Source organism: Lathamus discolor, chromosome 3, assembly GCF_037157495.1.
Source record: "Lathamus discolor isolate bLatDis1 chromosome 3, bLatDis1.hap1, whole genome shotgun sequence".
NCBI classification, from domain to species: Eukaryota; Metazoa; Chordata; class Aves; order Psittaciformes; family Psittacidae; genus Lathamus; species Lathamus discolor.
The window spans coordinates 11,201,111-11,223,634 of record NC_088886.1 but is presented as its reverse complement, the minus strand read 5'-3'; the positions used below and the strand labels follow the sequence as shown (position 1 = coordinate 11,223,634).

The following is a 22,524-nucleotide window of genomic DNA, read 5'->3' as shown; positions in this document are numbered from 1 at the left end:
TCGTCAAGCCCACACTTCTTTAGCTTATCTATGAGGATGGATCACTAGATTATCACTAGAAAATAAACTCTGGATGTTGTTTTTATAGGGAAAAGATTACCTTTTGATTTGGTTATTTGACACAGGAAAAGCATAGATTTGTATCTCCCATGTGTATTGATTTTGTTGGTCTAACTGTCAGAGCATTTGTCTGTAAAACCTGGCAAATGAATCAATTGTAAACATCTTAGTCCCATTTACATTTGTAATGCTCCCACCCTGGTTAATACTCTACAGCACAACTGTGTGAAAATATGTGCTCTGCGCAGAAAAGGCGACTCCATTAACACAGTCTGATTTGGAGATTATTTCAATGTATTGTTAGAATAACTTTTAAATTAGAGATGTAGTTTATCCTCACACTGAGGTTTGGAACTCCAATTAACTGATAAAGACCTAATTTGGAGCATTTTTTAATACTTGAGCTGTGAAAATGCTCTGAAACAAAATGAAGAGAACTGTTCACAATGTGTGCCACAAAGCAGTTGCTTTGAGTGACTTTTCATATTATGTGATGCAAGATTTCTATTAAATCACTGACTTTCGAGTTTTGAAAAACTTGTTTCTTTTCATTTTCTGTTTGTATACTTAGTTTTCTGGATGCAGACTTTGGGTTTGTTAAATTACACACCTCTATGTCATTGCAAGCTACACGGTTAAAGGATTAGAAACAATATAAAATCACTTTGTCATTTCATTCTTGAATTTGTTTGCTGGAATGTGATAAACTATCTTCCGTGAGAATTGCCGAGTAGAGACTTATTTAAAAAGCAGTTATGCTACGTGAAGCATTTAATAATTGAGTTTGATGAAATGGGAAATGAAAGTATGCAGTTATGCTTAGTTTTCATTAAATCATCCCTTCACACTCTGTGATGTAACTTCATGGCAGTAGAATGCATAACACAACTGAAGTAAGAGATAGTTATGCTTGAGGAGGTTGGTGTGTTTTCTCCCATTAAATATGGCCTGTATTTATTCTGACGCATCCCTTCCATAATCGGAGATATCTACTTTTTCCTACTGTTTTTCTTTTCTTATAAGAGCAGATAGGTTTGGAATGTATTTGGGAGGGGGGAATGTTTCAGAATAAATTGCCTTGATTTAGTTGAGAATGGCTGTGCCAGTCATGGTAATTTGTTGTGACACCTCATTTTGTTTGGCTCTACAGAGTTGTTTCTATGTTGTTAATAATGCAAAAGGTCTGCACTGTGCAGCGTGGTGTAAGCAGGTGTGCACGAGCCTCAAACATTAGGCAAATCAGACATAAATTTGGTGTTAACTGGCAATTTCAGCCTTTTCTTTTGTAATTTCTTAGCTTGCGGTGATGCTGCTTCTTGAATTTGAGCTCTAAATGGAGCAGAAAGGTTTCTCTAATATATAGCTCGTTTTAGATGAAACCAAAATGGTCTTTCCTGCAGTAAGTTAATTCCTAAGTACCAAGATGTTAATTTTCCTTCAAAGAACCAGTCTACATCCAGCTTACCACGTTTTCTGCAGCTTGCGTTGTTTGACTCCTTGTTCATTTCAGTTAACATGTTTGTTAGCATGTTGAAATGTGTGGCATTACGGAAAAAGTTGTTCTCCATGTTTTTTATCTCCTCTTGCTCTCTTTGGACGTCTGTACAGGAGTGCAGCCTACACTTCATAAGTTGACTCACATCTTTTATTCCATGCTCCTTGTCTTGTGGAATTCACATCTTTCCACAGTCATCTTCACAGTGACTAATTTACTGGTACCAGCATGAGGCACGAGAGCACCCCTTAGTGCCTTTCTTTACTACAGAAGGTAAACGCTTCAATGGTATAGGAAGGACTTTTCTCTTGTTCCATGGCAAAGTGAAGTCTTTTTCACTTTCCAAGACATTCTTCTACCTCATAGATGATTGTGCAAGATTTCTTCCTCTGAAACAACTCATGCATTGCACATATCTGTATGAATATGAAACAGGCATTATGAAAAAGAAGGGAGGGGGATAAAGCTGTTCATTCCACATGGAAAAGACACCCTCGAACACAGTGAGTCTGCGGCAGCCTGGTACAACTGTCACCTACAGCAAACCAGCAAACCAGGAGCAAAGTGTGCCGTTGTAAAAAAATACTTAAACTTGTCCAGTTTATGTCCTCTTGTGAGCTTCTAAACAGAAGGCAAATTTGAGATGCCCCATGGGATGGTGTCTGATGCTTTGCACAATTCAGGTGCCTCAGGTTGGCAGGAAGAGAGTTGCCTGCTGTTATTACTCAATGCCTTTTCTCAGTTGCACTGGCTGTCATGCGGGGAGCAGACTGGGCTGCCGGGCTCCAGTGTCTCTCCTGATGTGGCAGGTCTTTCCTCTCCAATCTGCAGAGTGGTGAATTGGTTCTGCAAGGGCATCTCAGGCCTCGGGAGAGGTCTCATCCTCTTACTAGTCCTTGCCCTTGCAAGCTTCTGTTCTTCTGCATTATTGGCCCTTCTCTGTGTGCTACTGGGGGAGGTTTTGGCTGTTTGGCCATGTGCTGTGGGTCCCCTCCAGGCTGTGCTTGGAACCAGCTATCCAACCCCTTCTCAGCCTCCCTGATGTTGGGCAGCCTCCTCCCCACCTCTTGCTGCTCGGCCACTGGCCGCAAGAGATTCTCTGCTTTGCAGGCGGGTTTGCTGTCCATCCCTGCCCCAGAAGACAGGTCTGGGCACCTGCTGCAGCCCGAGGTGTGCAGCTTGTGCTTCCATCCTTCAAGTCTTTAGGGAGTGTAACTGTATTTCCTTAAGATAAAATAAGTGTTTATTATAGGAATGTGCAAAGTACCAAACGTACATGATGAATAATAACACTTTTATCCCCAGTTATTCTAGGATGAATAACTTTTAAACTATTCTTGAACATGAAGAAAAAAATAATCGGTTGAACCAGATGCTTACTTATTCTTATCTATTTTAGAGAACTAATTATCCCTGTTGTTGGTAGTGCTAAAGCTTACAAAATTGCTTCCATCTTTGAATTACTATAATTAAGACAATAACTTCCACATCTAGTTAACATTGCTGTGCAGCTGGTGCATTCATTGACATGCAGATTTTGCATTTTGTAAATTTTCTGCCTTTGTGATTAAAAATTTTAAATACTTATTTTCATTTCCAAAATGTCTGTTTCTCATAAAGACGTCTTTGTAAAGCAAATCAACTGAAACCAAACTCCTGTAACATCAGAGGAGGATCTAGTGAAGTTTGGTTAGGTGATAGCATGTTTTGGGAAGATACATAACCACAGATAGCTTTTGTAGGTGTGATCACTCTGAGTTTTGGATCCCCTTTCATAGGGCTTTGGGTCACTGAATTAAATGTCAAATCTGGAACAAGTCTGATGTTGGCCTTCAGAAATGCTGGGATGTTTGGAAGGAGTTACTGGTTGATGCAAGAGTTAATCCCACACAGTAACAACCTGAGGTTGTTTACAAAGCTAGAACTCTGTAATTAAAAATCCCTAATATGAATGAAACAAAATAATGATTACTGACCAAAATGTGGTTTAAGCTCTGCTTTTTCTGTACACATTATTACTCCACGCTGATTTCTATCAAAGTCCATTTTGATAGAAGACTCACGCAGTCGGTGCTAATCTTGTTTATTTGTATATTCAGCAGCTTCAATGAGAAATTTTACAAGGCCTCTAAATTTAGATAGATTTTGAGAAGCTTCCTTGTCGCTGTTCATTTCTTAATAACCAGCAACGCTATGAAATTAGCTGGTAGTGGTTGTTGGTTATTTATTTTGAAATTGTTTTTCTGTGGCCCTTGCTTTCATTACGTGAATGCCTCATGGACGTTAATCAGTTTTGCTCAGCGAGTTAGAGACGTCCCCAGAGCAAGCTGCTAAAATAAAGAATCAGATATTGATTTATGCTGGGACTGAAACATTGATCTCTTTTTCAGGCTGAAAATACATATGAAACAAGGTGTACTAATGGTGCTCGTTTTAGAGGCTGACGTCGAATTGTCTGTGGGTGCGAAGGAGAAGGTTTGTTAGGGTGTAGTTGAAGAGGACGCGGGCTGCGTGCAGCTCGCAGGTACGATACCAAATGTTCTCATAAACAGTGCTGGCTCGAGGGCGCATTTCAGGGAGTCCAAAACCAGTGTCCGGTTACCAGACCTATGTCCAATGTCCTGCAGTGTTCAGTTTCAAGAATGCATTGGGAACACTTCAGTACATGTAACAAATGTTATTTTTGCTGCAGGCAGAGGAATTAACTCTAGAAATAGGAATAGCTCTATTTCTGTAGTGATGGCAAAGGCATTGTTTCAAATATTTTGATATAAATCATCCACTTTGCTGAGTATGTTTCTCTTCTTACAGATCTCTAGACCTAGGTTTGGCAGCATACGTGCTTGGTGGCCTTCGTGGCACAGGGGGTTTCAGGATGGCAGCGGGGGGATTTGCATCTTGACAGCCCGGGAGCTCGACCCTGCAGTCTGAGCAGTACAGAAACTCTGTGCTTTTAAACTCGTTTTTTGCCTAAACTGGAAGACCTGGAGGGGATTGGATCTCTGGAATTATGAAGTGGGATCTGAATAAAAAAAGGTTAACAAGACCCATACCAAATTGCGAGAGGAAAGGAAGGTCGGGGTTAGGCTCGCCTTGCATTTAATGAAAATAGCAAAATGTTGGCTTGTAAGCAAGTAATAATGCTTGGAATCTCTCTGGACCAGTTAAGAACTCTTTTTCTAGTTAAAATACTCAGAGATGTATAGGTAACCTTTTCCCTTTCTACTTTCTCTTTCTTCTGTGTTCTTACGCAGATTGAAGTATTTTTAGGGTAAGGAAACACAGAATATTGTTCAGAGAATTTGTGAACTGTAATAAACAATAGTTAATGCAATTTATAGGGTTAATAGCCCTGTAGCTCAGTATTGAGACCAATACCGTCTGTTTGGCTAAAGTGTATCTTCCAGGAAATAGTTTTTTCTTCAGCTGAACTGTTTCTGCCAACACTTGAATTGACTAGTTTGAATTTCTTTGGCACAAAGCCCTGGTTAAAGCCAGCTTTTCTTCTTTCATATTTAGCTGTTCTTCTTTAGGAGGTGCTCAAATGCTGTCACAGTGACTTCTTGGGGGAGGTCACCCAACTGAAGTTTTCATGTTGCCTCCTCCCTTTCCCCCTTGTTTTGTATTTTAGTGACTACCAGAACTTCATCTCTTTGTTCTATAGTTTCTCAGGGATTCCAAGATCTAAATGTTTTGTGTGTATACCCAGAGAGCTCTCCTCAACCAGTAGAGAGTATGATTGTATTTGTATATTTTTCTCATCACACGACATGGATTGAAGAAATTACGAATTCTGTTTTTAGCCTCTCTGTTTAAGCTTTGCCTTATTGCCAACACACATGGTTCATAGAAGTGGCTAAAGAGGCCTAAGTGGTGTTCCCCCATCCCAGATGAGACATCCAGGGAAACTGAAAGTTATCCAATTTTGAAGGTGTAAAGAGAATAATGTTTTATTCCTAACTTGGGGCTAGGCTTTCACTCCAAGCCATTCCCTCCTTTGGGTACATTTGCGTAAACCTGACCTATTTTAATGGGTCTCAGCTGTGCTTGCTCTCCAGCCACTTAACCCTTTCTCTTTTGGTTCCTTACCTTTCCAAATACAGCAGAGAAAATGGGTTTGTAAAACTCAGTTCAATTTGGCAAACGTGGGCAAACAGTTAAAAAACTGATTTTGGGACAGTTCATGTGTTGTGATTTAAATATACTGAGTTTCCATAGCCAGCGCCAGATAATCGCTGTGGTATAGCGTATTTTAGGAACTGTCTTCAGCCAACGGATATGACCAGAGAGGACGGAGCTGTGTTTTCTCATTGTACTTGTGTTTTATACTGAGCAAGATCTTGAAGTCTTACGTTATAATTTGCATTAAAATACCCAGGGCTTCTTTATTTCTTACATAGTAATATATGTTATATTAGAATACTCAGGACTTTCATGTTGTGAGAAGGATTTTCTGGTAATATAAATATAATGATTATGTGGTATTAATGTAGAATTGAGTATTCTGGGTTTTTTTTCCAACAATTACTGAAATAGAGTAACTGGAAACATACTAAAAAAATCCCATGAACTGAGATTTTACGCTTTTTAAAATCAGGCTGTTAGTTTTTCCATACAATATACACAATGGCAATCAGGTTTTGGATGGGCTATTGTTGAATAATACATGAATGTAAATGGAGATTGTATGGAATCAGTTGGATAATTTTGAGGAATGTTTTAAGTACACTAAAGAGCCTGAATAGCAGTTAATGGTGCTTCAGCTTTATTACTGTTTATTACAGTTGGCAGTTCAGTTGCATTTTTTTCCTGCATTGAGTTCTCTGGTTTCCTATAGAACAGCAATAAAAAAGCTTACAAATAAGAACAGTCAGATGCACTGTATCCTGTGGCAGGAGAATAGTTTTGCATTGAATTGTAGTTCTTGGCAGTCTGAGCGTGTTTATTGTTGGGCAGCTCCAGAAGATCAGCTGGTGCAGGAAGGACAGGGGCAGACGTCAGCATTCGGTGCTCTGCAAGCAAATAGGCTTTGCATGTGTCTGCGGTAACCCAGCAGGGAGCTTCATGGGACACCTCCAGAGCTGGGCCAGTGAGCTCCTGATTCAGCCTCAGCTCAGCCTTCGCTGCTCCTGCCTATTCTCCCACTCCCTACCAAGACAAATATGGTTTTAGTTGCCTGTTTTGAGAACTGCTGAAGTAAGCAGATATGTTTCTGCCATCGAGAAAGCAAGTTAGAGGTGCAGTAAATAAATGTACGTAGCTTTAGTACTTAGTTGTGAGATTTTGCTGGGAACCTGGACTGTTTATTGTGTTTAAATAACAGAAAAAGTGGTGATGGCAAAGGGATTTAAATATCTAGTTGTTCACAGCTCCCAAGGTTTAAAGATCTTTCCCTTGCCCATTGCAATTCCTTCTATCATCTTTAGAGCTAGATGTTTGCTACTAGCAATCACAGGCTGGAAAGCAAGTGGAAGAAAGCATTGTTCTCTTTCTTTGGCTAAGTTCTGAAACTCAAGTGGGGAGAAACCCCATTCTGAACTGCTTCATACCAAAGTATTCCTTTCTTTGCTGGAACAAGTCATGGCAGTGAGGGGAGCTGGTTCAGAAGAGGGCTTATCTGAAACTTGCTTTGCAGAGCTTTCTATTGCTGTGTTCACAAAGACTCTTGAATCTCGGGTTTTAAGTTTTATTGGTAATCCTGCTCATCTGCTGAATAGTGCCAACGCTTTGTAATTTTAACTCTACCCTAAGGAATATGCTCTGGTTTCTTACAGTAATAGCCAATAATTGTAACAAATTTATCTGCTAAGTTAGACGCTGGTAGGAATAAGCAAAGCACTCTGGGGTATTTCATAGTTTTCTGCTTTTGGTGTGATTTGTAGAGCATGAGTTGCACAGATTTGGGAAATTTGTTGTCTGCTATCTCTAGTGGCCTGTGCAGCATGAGTTTGAGTTTTTATATTGCTTCCAGCATATTAAAACTAATATTGATGACAAAGTGCCATTTGTCCCTGTTTGCTTCCTTCCTTGTAGGGTTGCTACCGACCTAAACGCTGGGAGATTCCTCCTTAGCTGAAAGATGTTCTGCCTTCAGGTGCTTTTGTCCATCTGACCGTGCCTTATAGTTTCTCTTTCTTTCTTTCAGCTGTCGGACAAGCAACAGAAAGAGCTTGATTGTAACATCCAGCACATCTCCAACTCTCCCGCGACCACATTCCCCTCTTCATGGACACGCAGGTAACTTCTTAGGACTGCTTTACTTGGACATCATTAGGAAAATGTCAGTGTTCATTGTAGTGAGTTTGACTGTATTGATACTCTGTGTCAAAGTATGCTCTTTGAAACTTAATCTGACTGTAGTTTTTCACCTTTTCTAGCTTTTAAGAGGGTCACTAGTCTCAAAAGAAATGTTTTATGTCCTCATCTGCTCTGTACTTTCTAGTTTGCTGCCATATCCATCCTCTTCCTGGGGACTCGGTCCTCTAGCATCCTGCGAAAGAACATGTGATGGAGAATGAAGTAAAATAAAATAAAATACATACATTGAAGTAAATATCTTGTTTTGAGTCTTCTAACATGGTTAGCTTGTGCCAGTGATGTGTTCACTGCAGTTCTCACAAGGAGAAACATCCTGCTTGCTTCTGTTTGCCTCCAGCAGTCTATCAGCTGTGCAGTGTGCCATCTTATCGGTCTCTACCTGCTACTTAGAGCACTGTGAGATGTTTACAATGCTTTTCTTTTTTTACATTACTGCCAGTTCTACCGTGGCAGCAACTGGGAAATGCTCATTTCAGAGCAAATGGGCAACTGCTTGTTAGTCGTGAAGGTACAGTGTGTGGAGAAGTTCTTTCTATAGAATAAAGACTGATAGTTCAGCCTACAGTAACTACAGATTTTCAGACAGGATCATGCATGCAGATTGAACAGCTTGCCTGAACAGCATGTTCCCTTGTTGTTTTTATTGCTAAAGGAGGTAGGTGATGTGTGACTACTTTGTTTTTGAGATTTCAAAATGCCAGCAAAGATGGTTGGGCTTCAGGTATGGCCCTAACAGGCTCCAGTCAGTTGTGTGAAACAGGTGGAACATTTGTGGCACGTCACCCACAATAGAGCCTGTCTGGAAACACACCACTGTGGCATGTAAGAGAAGTAACTGTTTTTATTGTAATCAGACTCTCCTCCTACATGGCAGTATGTTCTGTAAAGACTTTCTGGAGATTGAAGCTAAGGAAATGCTGAGAAAGAACAGCAAATTCAGAGTAGCTCAGCTAGAAGGAACCATCTGCTTCTGTTTGCAGAGCATTGCATCTCAAGAAGTGACATCCAGCCTGCTGAAAGGAAAAAGAAGACCAAAGTTGTTCAGGGATGCCCATGAAAGCCTCAACCACCCTAAGCTTTCATAAAAACCTGTCATATTTGCTCAAGATGCTTTAAAGAAAGCCCAGTCATGGAAGGCTAAGGAATGACTTTAATGACATTGTTCTTTTTGAATGGCCTGTGATTTTTAAATGCAAATGTTAACAAAATCTTAGAAGTGGTATATTAAAACCATTTTCATTTTGCTTTAGAATCTCAGATACAATGCAGGGCTAAAAATTTGCACTTCAAATCCCCTTGTTTCTGTTGTGTGTGATTATGGTAGGGATAGCTTTGTGAAATCTGGTTTTAATGAGGCTGTTTCTTGGTAGAGATTCTACTCTGAGTTACACTGTGCTCTTTACTTAGTTCTTAGAGTTGATGTATGTGCTGGATTTACCGAATTCTAAATTAGCTGTACAAGCCTGTAACTGAACTGACGGAGAAGGATGCTCCTCAGAATATGAAAGAAGTGTCCTTGCTTGGCAGATTGCAACAAGATGTTGACATGATCATTGCTTAGAAAACAAATGCGGAAATGTTCACAGTAGAAACATTTATATTGTCTTTGATTTGCTTTTTTTATCTGTCTAGTGTCTGAAGGGGGGCTATAGGGATGCTGGGCAAGGACTCTTCATTAGGGACTGTAGTGACAGGACAAGGGGTAACGGGTTAAAACTTACACAGGGGGAGTTTAGATTGGATATAAGGAAGAAGTTCTTTCCTGTGAGGGTGGTGAGACACTGGAATGGGTTGCCCAGGGAAGCTGTGAATGCTCCATCCCTGGCAGTGTTCAAGGCCAGGTTGGACGGAGCCTTGGGTGGCATGGTTTAGTGTGAGGTGTCCCTGCCCATGGCAGGGGGGTTGGAACTTGATGATCTTAAGGTCCTTTCCAACCCTAACTATTCTATGATTCTATGGAAAATTGCTCTTACTGGTTTCGAAGCTGTCTCGTTCTTTACAAGCTCACAGCATGAAGTATGGAAGTGTGTTCTAGAAACAAGAGTAGCTCTAATCAGTGGTATCCCATCTTTCCTCAGCAGTAATTGTCAAATATTTCCATTTTTGTGCTGATGTTGCATATGGGATTTAAAACTATTAATTAAAAGCACATCCTTTGTGACTTCCAAGAGTAGCCAGTAGAGCATAGGAAGATAAATTGCGTGTAATTTGAGTTCTCTACTAGTTCTATATTTAGGAGCCTTCCCTGGGAAAATTAATTTATTCAAGAGACAAAAGTAGATGAAATTTAGAGTCACAAATATTTTCTTAAGAAATACCATATCTGAGATGTGAATCTGAGAACAGGCTGTGATATTTGTTTAGTATTTGAACAGAATCTATCAATCTGTTTGTTCAGGCACATACACTGGTAAGTTACTAAGAAATGCTGGAACCTTTCCCTGGCTTCTTTTCTCTTGTCTTCTTAACGTCCCTTCTGAGCCTCTGTTGTGAATCAAAGGAGCAGCAGACATGCAGAGAAGTCAGGGAGGCTTTCTAAAACGTTTCCATTCAGAAACCACTCTGAAATCAAGCCCTGTGTGGCACTAGCCTAAGGAGTTATTCTTCTGTATGTAATGTAAAAGTCAGTGGGTGTGATATTGCGCAGCTGATTGTCTATCTGGCAAACCTACCTCCTAGTGAACAGTAATCCAGGCAGATACTCTCTAAAACAGCATCCAGGAAATTTCATATTCTATAAAATTGAAAAGAAAAGTGATACTTCAAAGATCTCAACATTTGAGATGAAAGTACCTCCAAACAATTGCAACTCTGCCATAAAATCACTTCTGATTCAAGAACACTTAATGGATTTGAAGTGTGCTAATTCAAACTGCATGAAATGAGGTTTTCCAAAATGAGCTGGGACCTTGGTATAGAGAGCCACAGCTTGTTGACTCTGTGGGAAACTCACTCTGCTTATTTAGTCTCCCAGACTTGGAAGTGCCCAGTTTTAGGAATACAGGTTTGAAAATGATCCTTTTATTCTAAATTGTGTTTCTTTCAAAATCAGAGGAAAAATAAGTACACATACGTATATTCCTTACATTTGTTTGTATTTCCTCGAATCCATTTTTTTAAATCTGAAAATTACAGAGAGGATCCCTCATGAGGTTGAATACTAAGTTACCATTAGATTGTATTTGAAAATGAAAAGCTTAAAATCAATCAAAGAAGCAACATCATCTTTACAAGAGATGGAAAAAGAGAGATGAAAAAAATAGATGAAATATAGAGATGAAAGAGAGAAATATAGAGATGAAAGAGAGAGGTTCTCACAGTTGGATAACTGAAGTTCAGGCTATTTTAAAGTTTACTTTCCACAACTGTAAGTAGCCAGGTTGCTTGCTGGCTTCTAGCGGAGATGCTGGTTACTGCTGGGACCTTTATCCTGCTCCCATCTATAATAGCAGGTGGAGGGAGCTGCTCACAGGCAGCGCTGTGGTACCGAATTAAATGATTCTGCTCTTACACTGCAAGTTCAGTTCCACCTTCTGGCGGAAGAATGGCTGTTACAAAGGACTTCATTTATTGATTATTTTTAGATTAGGCAGGTGTTGTCCTGGTTATCAATGCATCAGCATTTCATGTGTGATCCTCAGATGGTGTGAGAGTGCCATGGCATGCACTATGTATGGGGCAGGTGGTACACAGGGTGCTTAAAATATTTGGTCATTTTGAGATATGCATTGCTAGAAAACAGCTAATTTTGTAGCATGCGGTGAGGTCTTTAGCTGCTTGTATAAATACTCAGCAAATAACATCCTACACAGAAGATCACAACATCTTTGTCTTTTGTATTTGTACTGGGCCATGAGGATGATTCAGGGGGCTGAAGCACCTTCTGTATGAAGACAGGCTGAGAAAGTTGGATCTGTTCAACCTGGAGATATGAAGATGCGTGGAGACTTCAGTGCAGCCTTCCAGTATCTGAAGGGGGCCTGCAGGGATGCTGGGGAGGGACTCTTCATCAGGGACTGTAGCGATAGGAAAAGGAGTGATGGGTTTAAACTTAAACAGGGGAAGTTCAGGTTAGATATAAGGAAGAAATTCTTTACTGTGAGGGTGGTGAGGCACTGGAATGGGTTGCCCGGAGAAATGGTAAATGCTTCATCCCTGGCAGTGTTCAAGACCAGGGTGGACAGAGCCTTTGGTGACATGGTCTAGTGTGAGTCATCCCTGTCCATGGTAGGGGATTGTAACTGGGTGATCTTGAGGTCCTTTCCAACCCAAACCATTCTATGACACTTTTTATATATTTTTACAAATCTCAGAAGCACGTTTTACAAAATGGTTCTAGTGTGAGTTTTTGGAATCATTACCTATCTCATGAGTGTCATGTTTGCAGATGGTAGCTGAGGCTGTCACCTGTTTATTGCCCTTAAGGTTCGGTTTTGTATTTTGAGGGTAGCAGATGTACAGATGCTTTGGCTGCATCCTTCTTCCTGTGTCCGGAAGATGTAGAGGCTCTTGCCTGAATTATTAACGCTCATGTAACTGTGTTGATTTACCTAATGGGCAATCATTCTGTGTAACAGCCTCCCTAGAGACAGCCATTTCAGGTTCAGTAGTAGCCAACCGTAACCCTTGAGCAACAGGGGAATTTACCTTTGCTAACAGAATAAATAGGATTTCGATCAGTCTTGCTGAATAAGTCCGTTGCTTCTCTTATTAAAATTCCTTCAACTGGAGCAGATGCGGCAGTACTGGGAAATTTTAAGGAAAGTAGTAATTCCCCTTCTCCCTGTTGTTGCTTTAAAAGCTTCACCCAGACTTGAATTGAATAGAAAACTAATTGCTTTTCATTTTAAAACTAGAAGGAACTCACTGGGGATCTAATTAAAATTCCAGTGTCTGAAAGGAAATGTGCAATATAAATCTGACAAAGGAGTTGCTTAAAAATTAGTAGTATCTTCTTACCAAATTGTGCAGGCTCAGAAGAGTGCGAACACCCACATGCTTTGTTTCAAAATATAGAAACTCTCATTACCCAATTTGCTCAGTTACTCTGAAATCCTATTTTGGTTGTAATCTGGAAAGTTTACAGGAGATTGATGAAGATATAAAAAGGCAGTGACAGTTCATTGCTTGTTTATAACAGCATTGGGCAATGGGCTTTTTGTTCAAAAAGATCATCTTGATGCAGTAGTTTGCGACAGTAAAGCTTGCAAATGGGAAGGCCAAGGTTCCCACCAAAGCTGGCAGTCTTCCTTGCTTTGTTGCATCTACATAACCATGGAAAGGCATCAGTCATGCTGCATTTCATCTTGATCTAAAATGTTTCCTCAGCTTTCTGCTAGCAAGTAAATGGTGACCCTTACCCTAGCTGTGTGCTGATACCAGGACATCTGTTTATGCACCACTGAGTTGTTCTGTTTGTGGCTATTGTAGCCTTCATCCATCTTTCTTGTAGGTTTGCAGACTGTCAAACCACCAGCCTTCTCTTAATTCAAAAGCAGCATAATGTCTCTGTTTTTTGCACTGTGACGATAACGATTAAAATGAGTCAAAGCTTAATAAATGAAGCACTAAAAACTTACCCAGTTACTGATTTCTGATCACTCTCTCCCCTTTCCACTTGGGATGCACCGGGTTAAATGGTACCCAGTTTTGGGTGAAGACTTGCACTGTGTTATATTACACTGCGAACTCCTTGTTAGTTCTTAACAACACAAAAGAAAACCTACCCAAAAGAAAACAAACCTGTTGCTCAAAGCCTTTGTTTTTAATTCAGTTTGCTCTTGATGGAGCAGACGGTGGAGTGGTCTGGAATTCACTTACCCCTCCAGTTCTCTCATCACCCATTGACACATGTTACATCAGCCCGGGGCTGCTTTAGTCTCAGCCAGCTGCTATTTTTCCCCTCGTAGACTTGTAGAGCAGATGGAGTTTGCAGGCCTGTGCTGTGCTGGGGCCATCCTCACACCCCAGAAGGTATCAGCTTGTTCTCCCTCTCCTCCCTGCCTGCCCAGGCATGTATGCCAGGTGTGCACACACCTTGCTCACAGGAAGTTGTGGAGAGATGCTACTGCAGATCTTTGTGAACCATTTGCATAGGTGAAGTGTGAGTGAATGTTACCTGCAACCCAGCACAGTGCTTCTATGCCGTTTCTGCTAAGCATAACAGTTAAGGTGTATTAATAACTTGGGTTGAAATTAATGCACCTTAAGACTAAATTTCAGTACAGTGATGGATGGGGCTGTAATCTCACAAGCAGTCCAGGGTTGGGGGCAAGCTGGGTACCTGGTACTTCTGAAGCAGAGACAAATCCTTTGCATATGACCCATCACTGGAGTTTAACTTTTCAACCTGACTTTTAAAATGAATCAGTTTTATATAGGATGTAAATTAGAAAACATTTCTGATGAGCACAGTTGCAGTATACCTTGCAGTATATTGCTTATCCGGTATCTATTTAGTTTTCCTGCTCTTATTTTAATGTTGTTTTACTGTCTGTGCGCAAAAAAAATTGCTGTTGGCATATATTTGCCCTGTACAGTTTCTCTTTTGTGCTTGTATTAAGGATCTGAAAGAGCAAACCACTTAAGAATATGCCTGATAGAAAGCACACTCACTGACATGAAGCTTCTAATTCATCCGTAAATTTCAAAGGTTTCTGCAGTTAGTCTGTAGATGAGTCTGGCTTTCAGAAGGGCTTTCTGTGAAATGGTTGCTTTTTACTTTGCAATAAAATACACTGCAATATGCCACTTACCAACCATATGCTTACACATCGTATGACAAAGCCCAGAGAAAATACTATCCTGCCAAGAGAAAACCAAGTGTTATTTTATCCTTGCTGAATGAATTCACTGGAACTTTAATTTTCCTGGTAGAAGTATTATTTCAGAAAAGTGGTAGTGAAGGTGCGTGCCGATACATTATAGCCTGATCATCTTACATGTGTCTAGTCCTTCTGTTATCATGTGCAGTTCCTTTGGTATGTCTTTTTTTTTCCCCCAGTGAATTTTGCATTCAGCCTTGACATAACATTGTGAACAGATACTTTCTTAGTATTTATTAGTCCCGAAACTGTCATCAATGACATTTCTAACTCAGGTTTTTCATTGAGAAGTGCTAGGAAAAGCTTATATATAGAAATTACTGCAAAGTATTAAAAGACTGTATTATGTTTGAGTGGTAGATTACTCATCTGAAAGTAAGAAAGAAAGTGTACACCTGAGATTATCTTAAAAGGAAGGAAAATACTGATACATCCGTATCAGAACAGTTCTATAACAAACTAATGCTGAAATGATCACAGACTCAGAGCTCCATGTTTTCAGTTATCTATCACAGCTTGCAGTTCGTAGTCTTTCTGCACAGTGAAAACTTACTCCATTTGTTGCAAGTGCGAATTAAATGGGTTTTGGGTGTTTTGTTTTTGTTTCCCACTTTCTCAAACAGGTAGCAGCCCTTTGGACAGTCCCAGGAACTTCTCTCCAAATGCACCTGCTCACTTTTCCTTTGTTCCTGCCCGAAGGTAAGGCAGGATCTATTCTCTTTGGACTGGCAAATAGTCTATATACTTTTAGTTAGAAATGGCCTATGGGTTGGAAGTTTTTTGATTGTGTTTTACTTTCTCTGTTTCCAATTTTATTTTACTGTTTTTGGTTTACATCTTGGGCAGCACCCAGAATGTGTTCAGTGCTTTTCAGACCTAGAAAAAGATAGAAGTAAATTAAGTAGTCAGTATTCCCTAGGGAGGAGACAACCTTCTCCCAAAAGGATGACATGTAGGGCATGTGAGATGACAAATTGTTTAGTCATAATGACATTAAACTGAGTTATGACTGGGATAATCTTATTTTAGTTGTAGTCCTGGATGATGTTCTTACTGAATAACTGAGGTGTACTCAGAATATACTGATCTCTGCTATGTCAGCGCAAAGATGTAAACGTACCTAAATTTAGGCATACGCAACTGTGTGTGCATTCATTTGCTGCCTTCCAACTGGTAGTAACTTTATGTTTTTCCCTACTGGCTTGGGCATTGGTGTCAGGAGTACATTATTGCCCTAAGGAGGAAGATAGTTGGTAATTGAAATTCTAATGCTGCAAGAGTGTCTAGAAGAGCAGCAGCATTGAGAGATCTGAATGTGAAGCTATCATCTATCCTGCAGCAAATGCTAGACAAATGCTGGTCACACTGTATATCAAACCGATGGAAAGAAAGCTGATGCTACAGTGATGAATTTAGTGTAAGGAATAAGATAGAAAGAATAGGGGCAGCTGGGAGAAGCAGGCAAATGGTATGTTGAATGTTGTATCCCAGCAGGTAGGGAGAAATGGATAATGATACAGAAAGTTAGATTTTTGTGGAGAAATAATGAATAGGAAAAAAGAGAGATCCCAAGCGGGTTTGGGCATAGTAGCAGGGTTGTGAGATTCATGTGTAGGGAAAATATTCTGGATTTGCTAAACTCTGCCTCTGCTGGGAAGAAAAACCAATCTGTGTTAAAATGATCTGAGAATGGGAAATGTGTGATCATCCAGAGGGGAAGCGGGTTTTCCGAAAATGACAGATTTAGCTTGAGGAGCAGTTAGAAAAATGATAGGTCGCAAGACTTCAAAGGAGAATAAAGAGTTAGGATTTGGTGAAATAAGGTACATGCTTTATCTGAACAGCAGGTAAATCCCAGAGCTTTTCTCCATTGTGGTGATTTGCTAGAAGACCTGGTGTCCTTGAATACTGTTTGAAGTAGACTTTGGTCTTCAGGGCTTACGTAAGAAAAAACTTGGAAAAAATAAGAAAACTCACGTTTCACACATGTAAAATGTGACCAACAGGACATGTATTTTCCCGTTCCTTTAGTGGGAAAAATCAGTGGTTTACCTGCTGGTAAAACAATTCAACTGGACTCATGGCATCCATCTTTGTTTTTAAAGAGCTATCTGAGCTTGGTCTGGGTGTATTTAAATCTCTATTAAAATCAACTGAGTTATTACCAGTTTTCACAGTATCTGGAGTTCTGGACCCTGGAACACAGGAGGAAAGTTGTAGCTGAAACCACTGTCAAAACTTAATGTAATTTTTCAACGTCCTATTTCAACTTGATGTTTCAGTATCTTTGCTTTTTAAAACTTCAAGCAGCCAATGAAGGTTTTAATACTAAAACCCTGAAGGATGCCCTTTCACACTTCTCCTCCTTTAAATCTATTTTTTAAAAGAAACAGATGAATAAAGGTTAAGTCTTTTCCATCGGATACTGTGGTTCATTTTGCAGTATGCATGTTGCTTTCTAAGTTTTCTGTCACTGAAAAGAACACTTAAGCACAGCTCTTTTTAGAAGCTTGCTTCTATTTTCTACTTGCATTACATCCTGAATAGCTATGCCAGCAATACCGACATGTATTTATTAGATTATCACATAATGGTTATCAGAGTAACATCTATATGATGGTATTAAATAATTGCAATGTTGGTGCTCTGTTGCCACAGACAAATGGATATTTCACTGTACACTGATCAGCGTTGGGTAGGTTTAAAGAGGTGGTTCATACCTGATTTCCTCCTGTTGCCAGCACAGAAACGATTTGTTGATGATTTTCTGCATCTTAGCTTTTGTATAATTTCTTTATTTATTACCCAGTTTCGACATCATTTGTGAATTTAATTCTTTCATTATAGCCCTGGGATGGGTTGATTCTTGGGACAGAGTAGGAAGAGCGTTTGGAAGACTCATTTTATTGTAAAGCCAATTTCACTATGGTGTGCTGCAAGATTGTCCATAGTTCGATGAAATCCCTTGCTAGACACCCTTTCAGTGACTGTGTCATAGCCACAAAGTTAGCATGATCAGGAATCCTGTTTGAATAAAGAAATATGTGCTTAATTCTGTCCATATTCACTAAAAGTGGTATTAGTAGAATAGCAGTAACAGAAGATGAGGTTTCTTTCAGAAACCATGGGTATCTTCTATTTCTTTCTCTCTGACTATCATTGTGCAATTTCTTCCATACAGCCACGGACACAGAGCAGACAGGTAATGTGTATTGTATTGCTGTTGCTTGTGTGTGTGTATGAGCTATGCTTCTGTGCAGCTGAGCCCGCGTCCCTAATGAGTTTGTGCTGTAATAACCCCATTTAGGCATTCAGCTTCTACTCTGTGGTAATCAAAACAGGCTTAAAATGCTAAACAGGTAGTGCTCTAGAGAAGATGTGTTATTCTTCTAGCACCTTCTTGTTTTGAAATTGATCTACTGTTCATTAAATAGCATTTAGCTGCCATAAAAATACCTCCTTAATTAACTAATTAAAATGCCGTTTTAGAGGCCAGATTTGTTGTTCACATGTTTTTATTTTACTAGCAGAGGGAGTATGATAAATAAAATTAAAGACCTAAAAAGTCTTTCCAAGTATCTCTTCTTGCAGCAGCATTGCACAAGGTCTTTCCAAAAATCTGTTTATTAGCAAAACACTGCAGTAACTTTGAAATGCTTTGCATAAATGAAGGAGGAATTTCCTTGTAGTCTTTTTCCCATTGCTTTTGATTGGGTGATTTCTGCTCTTATCCCACTTTTTTCTGCTAGACTAGAGCTGATATGCCTTGTCCTGACTGCTTAGCACACTGCTTGCCTAGATTGCATCAGCAGAAAATAGCCCAAGCATGAAGAGGTATCCTCTAATTTTCTAACTGAGAAAGATTTCTTTTTTCTTTAAACTTCGTCAAAATGAAAGTTCTGATGTAATTTCCATACACAATTTAGGCAAGTCAGTAAGAAAGGGATTAGGCTTTCCTTTTGCAAACGTTTGGTGACTTGTTTGAGACAGTAACATGCTGTCTTGCTTTGGGATTGAGGGTCCCAACTGACCTAAATGTATGTTTCAGGCAGCTGAATGGAGATCACTGAAGTCTGGTGTTCACTCACTGACCACATCATGCAGCAACTGTGACGCTGAGATCTGTTAGTTTTCAGGGTTAAGAAAAGAATTTTATTTCTCTTGGATTTACTTGAGATTGTTCTTTTATGTGTTATTGTCTTGCCAAAGAAAACATCACCTGTGGCTAAATGGGGTTTAGATATAACATACGCATGCAGTAGGAATCTGTGTTACAGCTTGATTATCTTCTTTTAAATGCATGAAGCATGAGTCTTTTTAAAAACTCCTTTGACATGAAATTCTTTCAGTGATGTAAAGCAGTGAGTTTATTTCCCTCCTATTCTAAGATAGATGACAAAGAGGAGTGGTGTGTATCGGTGCCTGAAAGTAAAAGGAACTAGATCTATAAAAAACAGAAACAGGCATTTATGTCTGGATGTGCACTGGACTTATTTCTGAGGATGAGGTTCAATGGGTGTGGATAGTGGGGTGAGAAATACTACTGTGAGGATGGTAACAGTCAAGTTTTTAATAAGCACTAAGCACTATTTCAGACCTGTACCAAACATCCTATTCATAAGGCACTTGCAAGTGCACTGTATCCACATGTACGAAAAAAAACCCCAAATCGTTCCAAAGCTAGAATGATGAATTGTTCTGATTTATCAGTAACTGGTCAGAAAGTGAAGATGATCTGTTTTAATAAAAGAAACAAGCCAATGGAAACAGATGTGAGGAAGAGACTTCTTTAACATCCATCCCATTGCCACAGGACACATTTGTCCATTATAGGACACAAAATTGTGTGCAAGACTGAAATGAAATCAGGGCAGAAAAAGAGCTGTGAGACTGAGCTGAATGTAGTTCGGTTTCCATCCTCACCAAGGCAGGTTTTGAGGGGAGAAGAGGGTTTCAGAGAGGTCATTACTGATTCTTCTCAAAACAGTTGTGTAGTTCCTCAGTTTTGACATTGGTAGAACAAGGCCTTTTCTGCAGTATCTCTGGGATGTTCTGGCTGTTTTCCCTGAGTGTCATGTTTCTTTGGCTGCCATAGGGAAATAACTACTAGTGTTATATTGACTGGAGGAGAAAGAGACCCTAGGTGAGATGTCTTTGATTTCTCTCTCCTCTGTATTTCAAGAGGACACCTTCGCTCTGTTCAGATTTGCTGTAGTGGATTTAATCCACCAGCTGTGTCAGGTTACGTGCTAGGCAGGATACCTTCTGACTAACTAAACAAATGAATCCACTTTCAGTTGATTCCTGATCTAATTTGACTTTTCCCCCTCAATTTTAAACTTTAATTGTGTTAAGCATAGCAAGTTTGAAATGTTCTGATTTCATTTGTCTGGTGTAGAAACCCCGATTTTTGCACAACTGGTAACATTCACAAAGCATCTACTTAATGCAGGAATCTGATGCCCATTTGCTTTATGCTTTCCAAGGTCATTTACTTTTGCTTTTAAAAACTTGCCCTAGCTGGTTTCTCACAAAGGTCATTGTAAATGGGGCACTTGATTTATCCGAATAACTTGAGACTTTAATATAATGGGAGGTCAAGAGATTTGGAGTGGGAAAATGTGATTTCCCCCAAGATGGAGCCAGAGTATATCCCTGACAGTAATTTCCCTTACTTCTTTTCTCCAGAACGGATGGACGCCGCTGGTCCTTGGCCTCCCTTCCTTCATCTGGATATGGAACAAACACTCCCAGTTCAACAGTTTCGGTAAGTGACACAAACTTTTCCAAGCAGTTCAGTTTGTACAAATACACCCTAACAAATCAGCTTCTGAGTCTTTACTAAAATATCCGATATTCATTTTTTTGCTAACATTATTTAATATACTAATTATGTTAAAAATTATTTTAATTATTGGTTCTGCTGCTTTTTCCTCCATTTCCCAGCTCCTACCATCTTGCACTTTGCCTTTAGCATTGGTGAAATCCCAGTGCAGCATTTGGCTCGACTGATCAGTTGAGAGGCACAATGTCTCCGAAGTGGCAGGACTCTTAAGAGATAGTACATAATTACTAGCCAGCTCTTAGCTTTTTTTGTCACTGGGAAATGAAATTCTTGTCTGCTTTCAAGTTCTTAGTATGAAAATCACTGCTATTAGGCTAGCAGAAAGAACAATTGATAATAAACCTCTGTTACTCAGCTCCAAGAATTTGAATCTCCTAATAAAGCTTTTCAATTCTTACACGTCATTAGAAAGGCTGGCTGCAGTTTGCTTGAGTTCTGTACTTTCAAAAGACAAGTACGTCACTACTACCAGGAAGGTAGCAGCACCCCCTGTTAACCCTTATAACTCTCAGATGCTTCATACAATGCATTTTATTCTTTAGTTCATGTGTACTAGATGTTGTGGTTATCCACATAACAACATTGGAAAGCCAGGTATGGAAACATTGGAACTGTTAGGGCTGCCTATACAGTCTTAATGAAACACTCTTTTGTATGTGTGTTATGGTGAGTGTCCTCAACTGCGTGGTCGCATATCACTGCCTCTTTCCATAATATTTCTACTGATCATCTTGCTTTATATTTAGAATATGCTTCTAATTGCAATACCTGCATTAATTAGGACTCAATACAATACGTTATGCAGATCTTACACTGAATGCAGTATCATTGTTTTTCCTGTGAGAACAATGGTCTGTTCTATTAAGTTAATCTATAAAGTTTCTAATGCCTCTCAAACACAAATTTATCATCACAGTTCCTTAGGAGGCAAGTATTAAATTCAGTCTAGATAGCAAGAGAAGAAATTGTGGTCTAAAGTTTCCTGTTAGTATGAATTGGTACGATTAAGATTTGATTTTGCAATGTTACTCTCACCTCTGTAGCTTCGTATATTCAGACACATTTGCACAGACTCTAGCTCGCACAGTTTCCACAATTTGTTATCTTTTGTCCTTCAAGACAGTCGGGGTTTTGATGGTTTTGGATTTGTTTGGGGTTTTTTTTCGGTCCTGTTAGAAGGCACCAAAAAAAGCATTCAGTCTCCTGTGTGAGAAGTCAAAAGGCAGTGGAAATCTGTAGATTCTGCTTTATTTTTTCCTTCCAAATGAGGGAAGACACTTAAAAAATACACTTTATCCTTGTCATACACATCATGAAGACCAGATATATATCATCAAACCAACACTGAAAAAGCTGGAGAAGACCTTCTTTCAAGTTAGGTAAATATAGAACAGTCGGTTGAATGGGCCAATATACAGTTACATCTCATCTTCTATCCATTTTCTAGATGGAGAGTAACATATAAGCTACTATAATGTTAGCTGAAATTTTTTTACTGGAGAAGAGTTGGCTAATTCTGCATCTATAATTAAGACACCAGAGGATGTTCGTATTAGACTGCTGCAAATATTGAATACAGGGATGTAATTACTTAAAAATCAATACTTCAGAAAGGTTTCACTTTGCTTTCACACTTTTTTATTGAAAGCTTGTATGCCTTAAGATTGCTAGAGAAGCCCTTGGCAGAAGAAAGTCCATTCTCATCATCTTTATCTTCAGGTCTTTATCTTCGGGGCTTTCTTTAATTATACTCTGGAATTACAGACTTTGTGATCTGATTGCCTTTAAGGAGAGGAAGTGGAGGGAGGATTTTGTTTGGTCACCCATGAGTTGACTAGCACTGCTTTCCCATGGATTTTGCTGTTCAGAGAGATAAAGTTTTTAATGCTTTCTCTAGACTGTCAGTTTTGATTTTTTTCTAATGCCAGTGTTTTGTAATGTGCTAACTTCCCTTAATGTGGTAGGTTTAGTTTAAATTTGTT

At 39.5% G+C, this 22,524-nt stretch overlaps 1 protein-coding gene across 10 annotated transcripts in view; it reads left to right on the top strand.

Annotated features, from left to right (window-relative positions):
• The window catches only part of MAST2 (microtubule associated serine/threonine kinase 2), a 203,796-nt gene that overhangs the window by 123,046 nt on the left and 58,226 nt on the right, over positions 1-22,524 (top strand). For 8 of the 10 annotated variants that reach the window (XM_065673460.1, XM_065673451.1, XM_065673454.1 and 5 more), the window contains 4 exons: positions 7,701-7,792; positions 15,321-15,396; positions 17,879-17,899; positions 20,386-20,464. In XM_065673460.1, the coding sequence (XP_065529532.1) occupies positions 7,701-7,792; positions 15,321-15,396; positions 17,879-17,899; positions 20,386-20,464 (268 nt within the window). The remainder of the gene's footprint in view (positions 1-7,700; positions 7,793-15,320; positions 15,397-17,878; positions 17,900-20,385; positions 20,465-22,524) is intronic. The other 2 variants (XM_065673452.1, XM_065673459.1) reach the window with 2 other exon arrangements.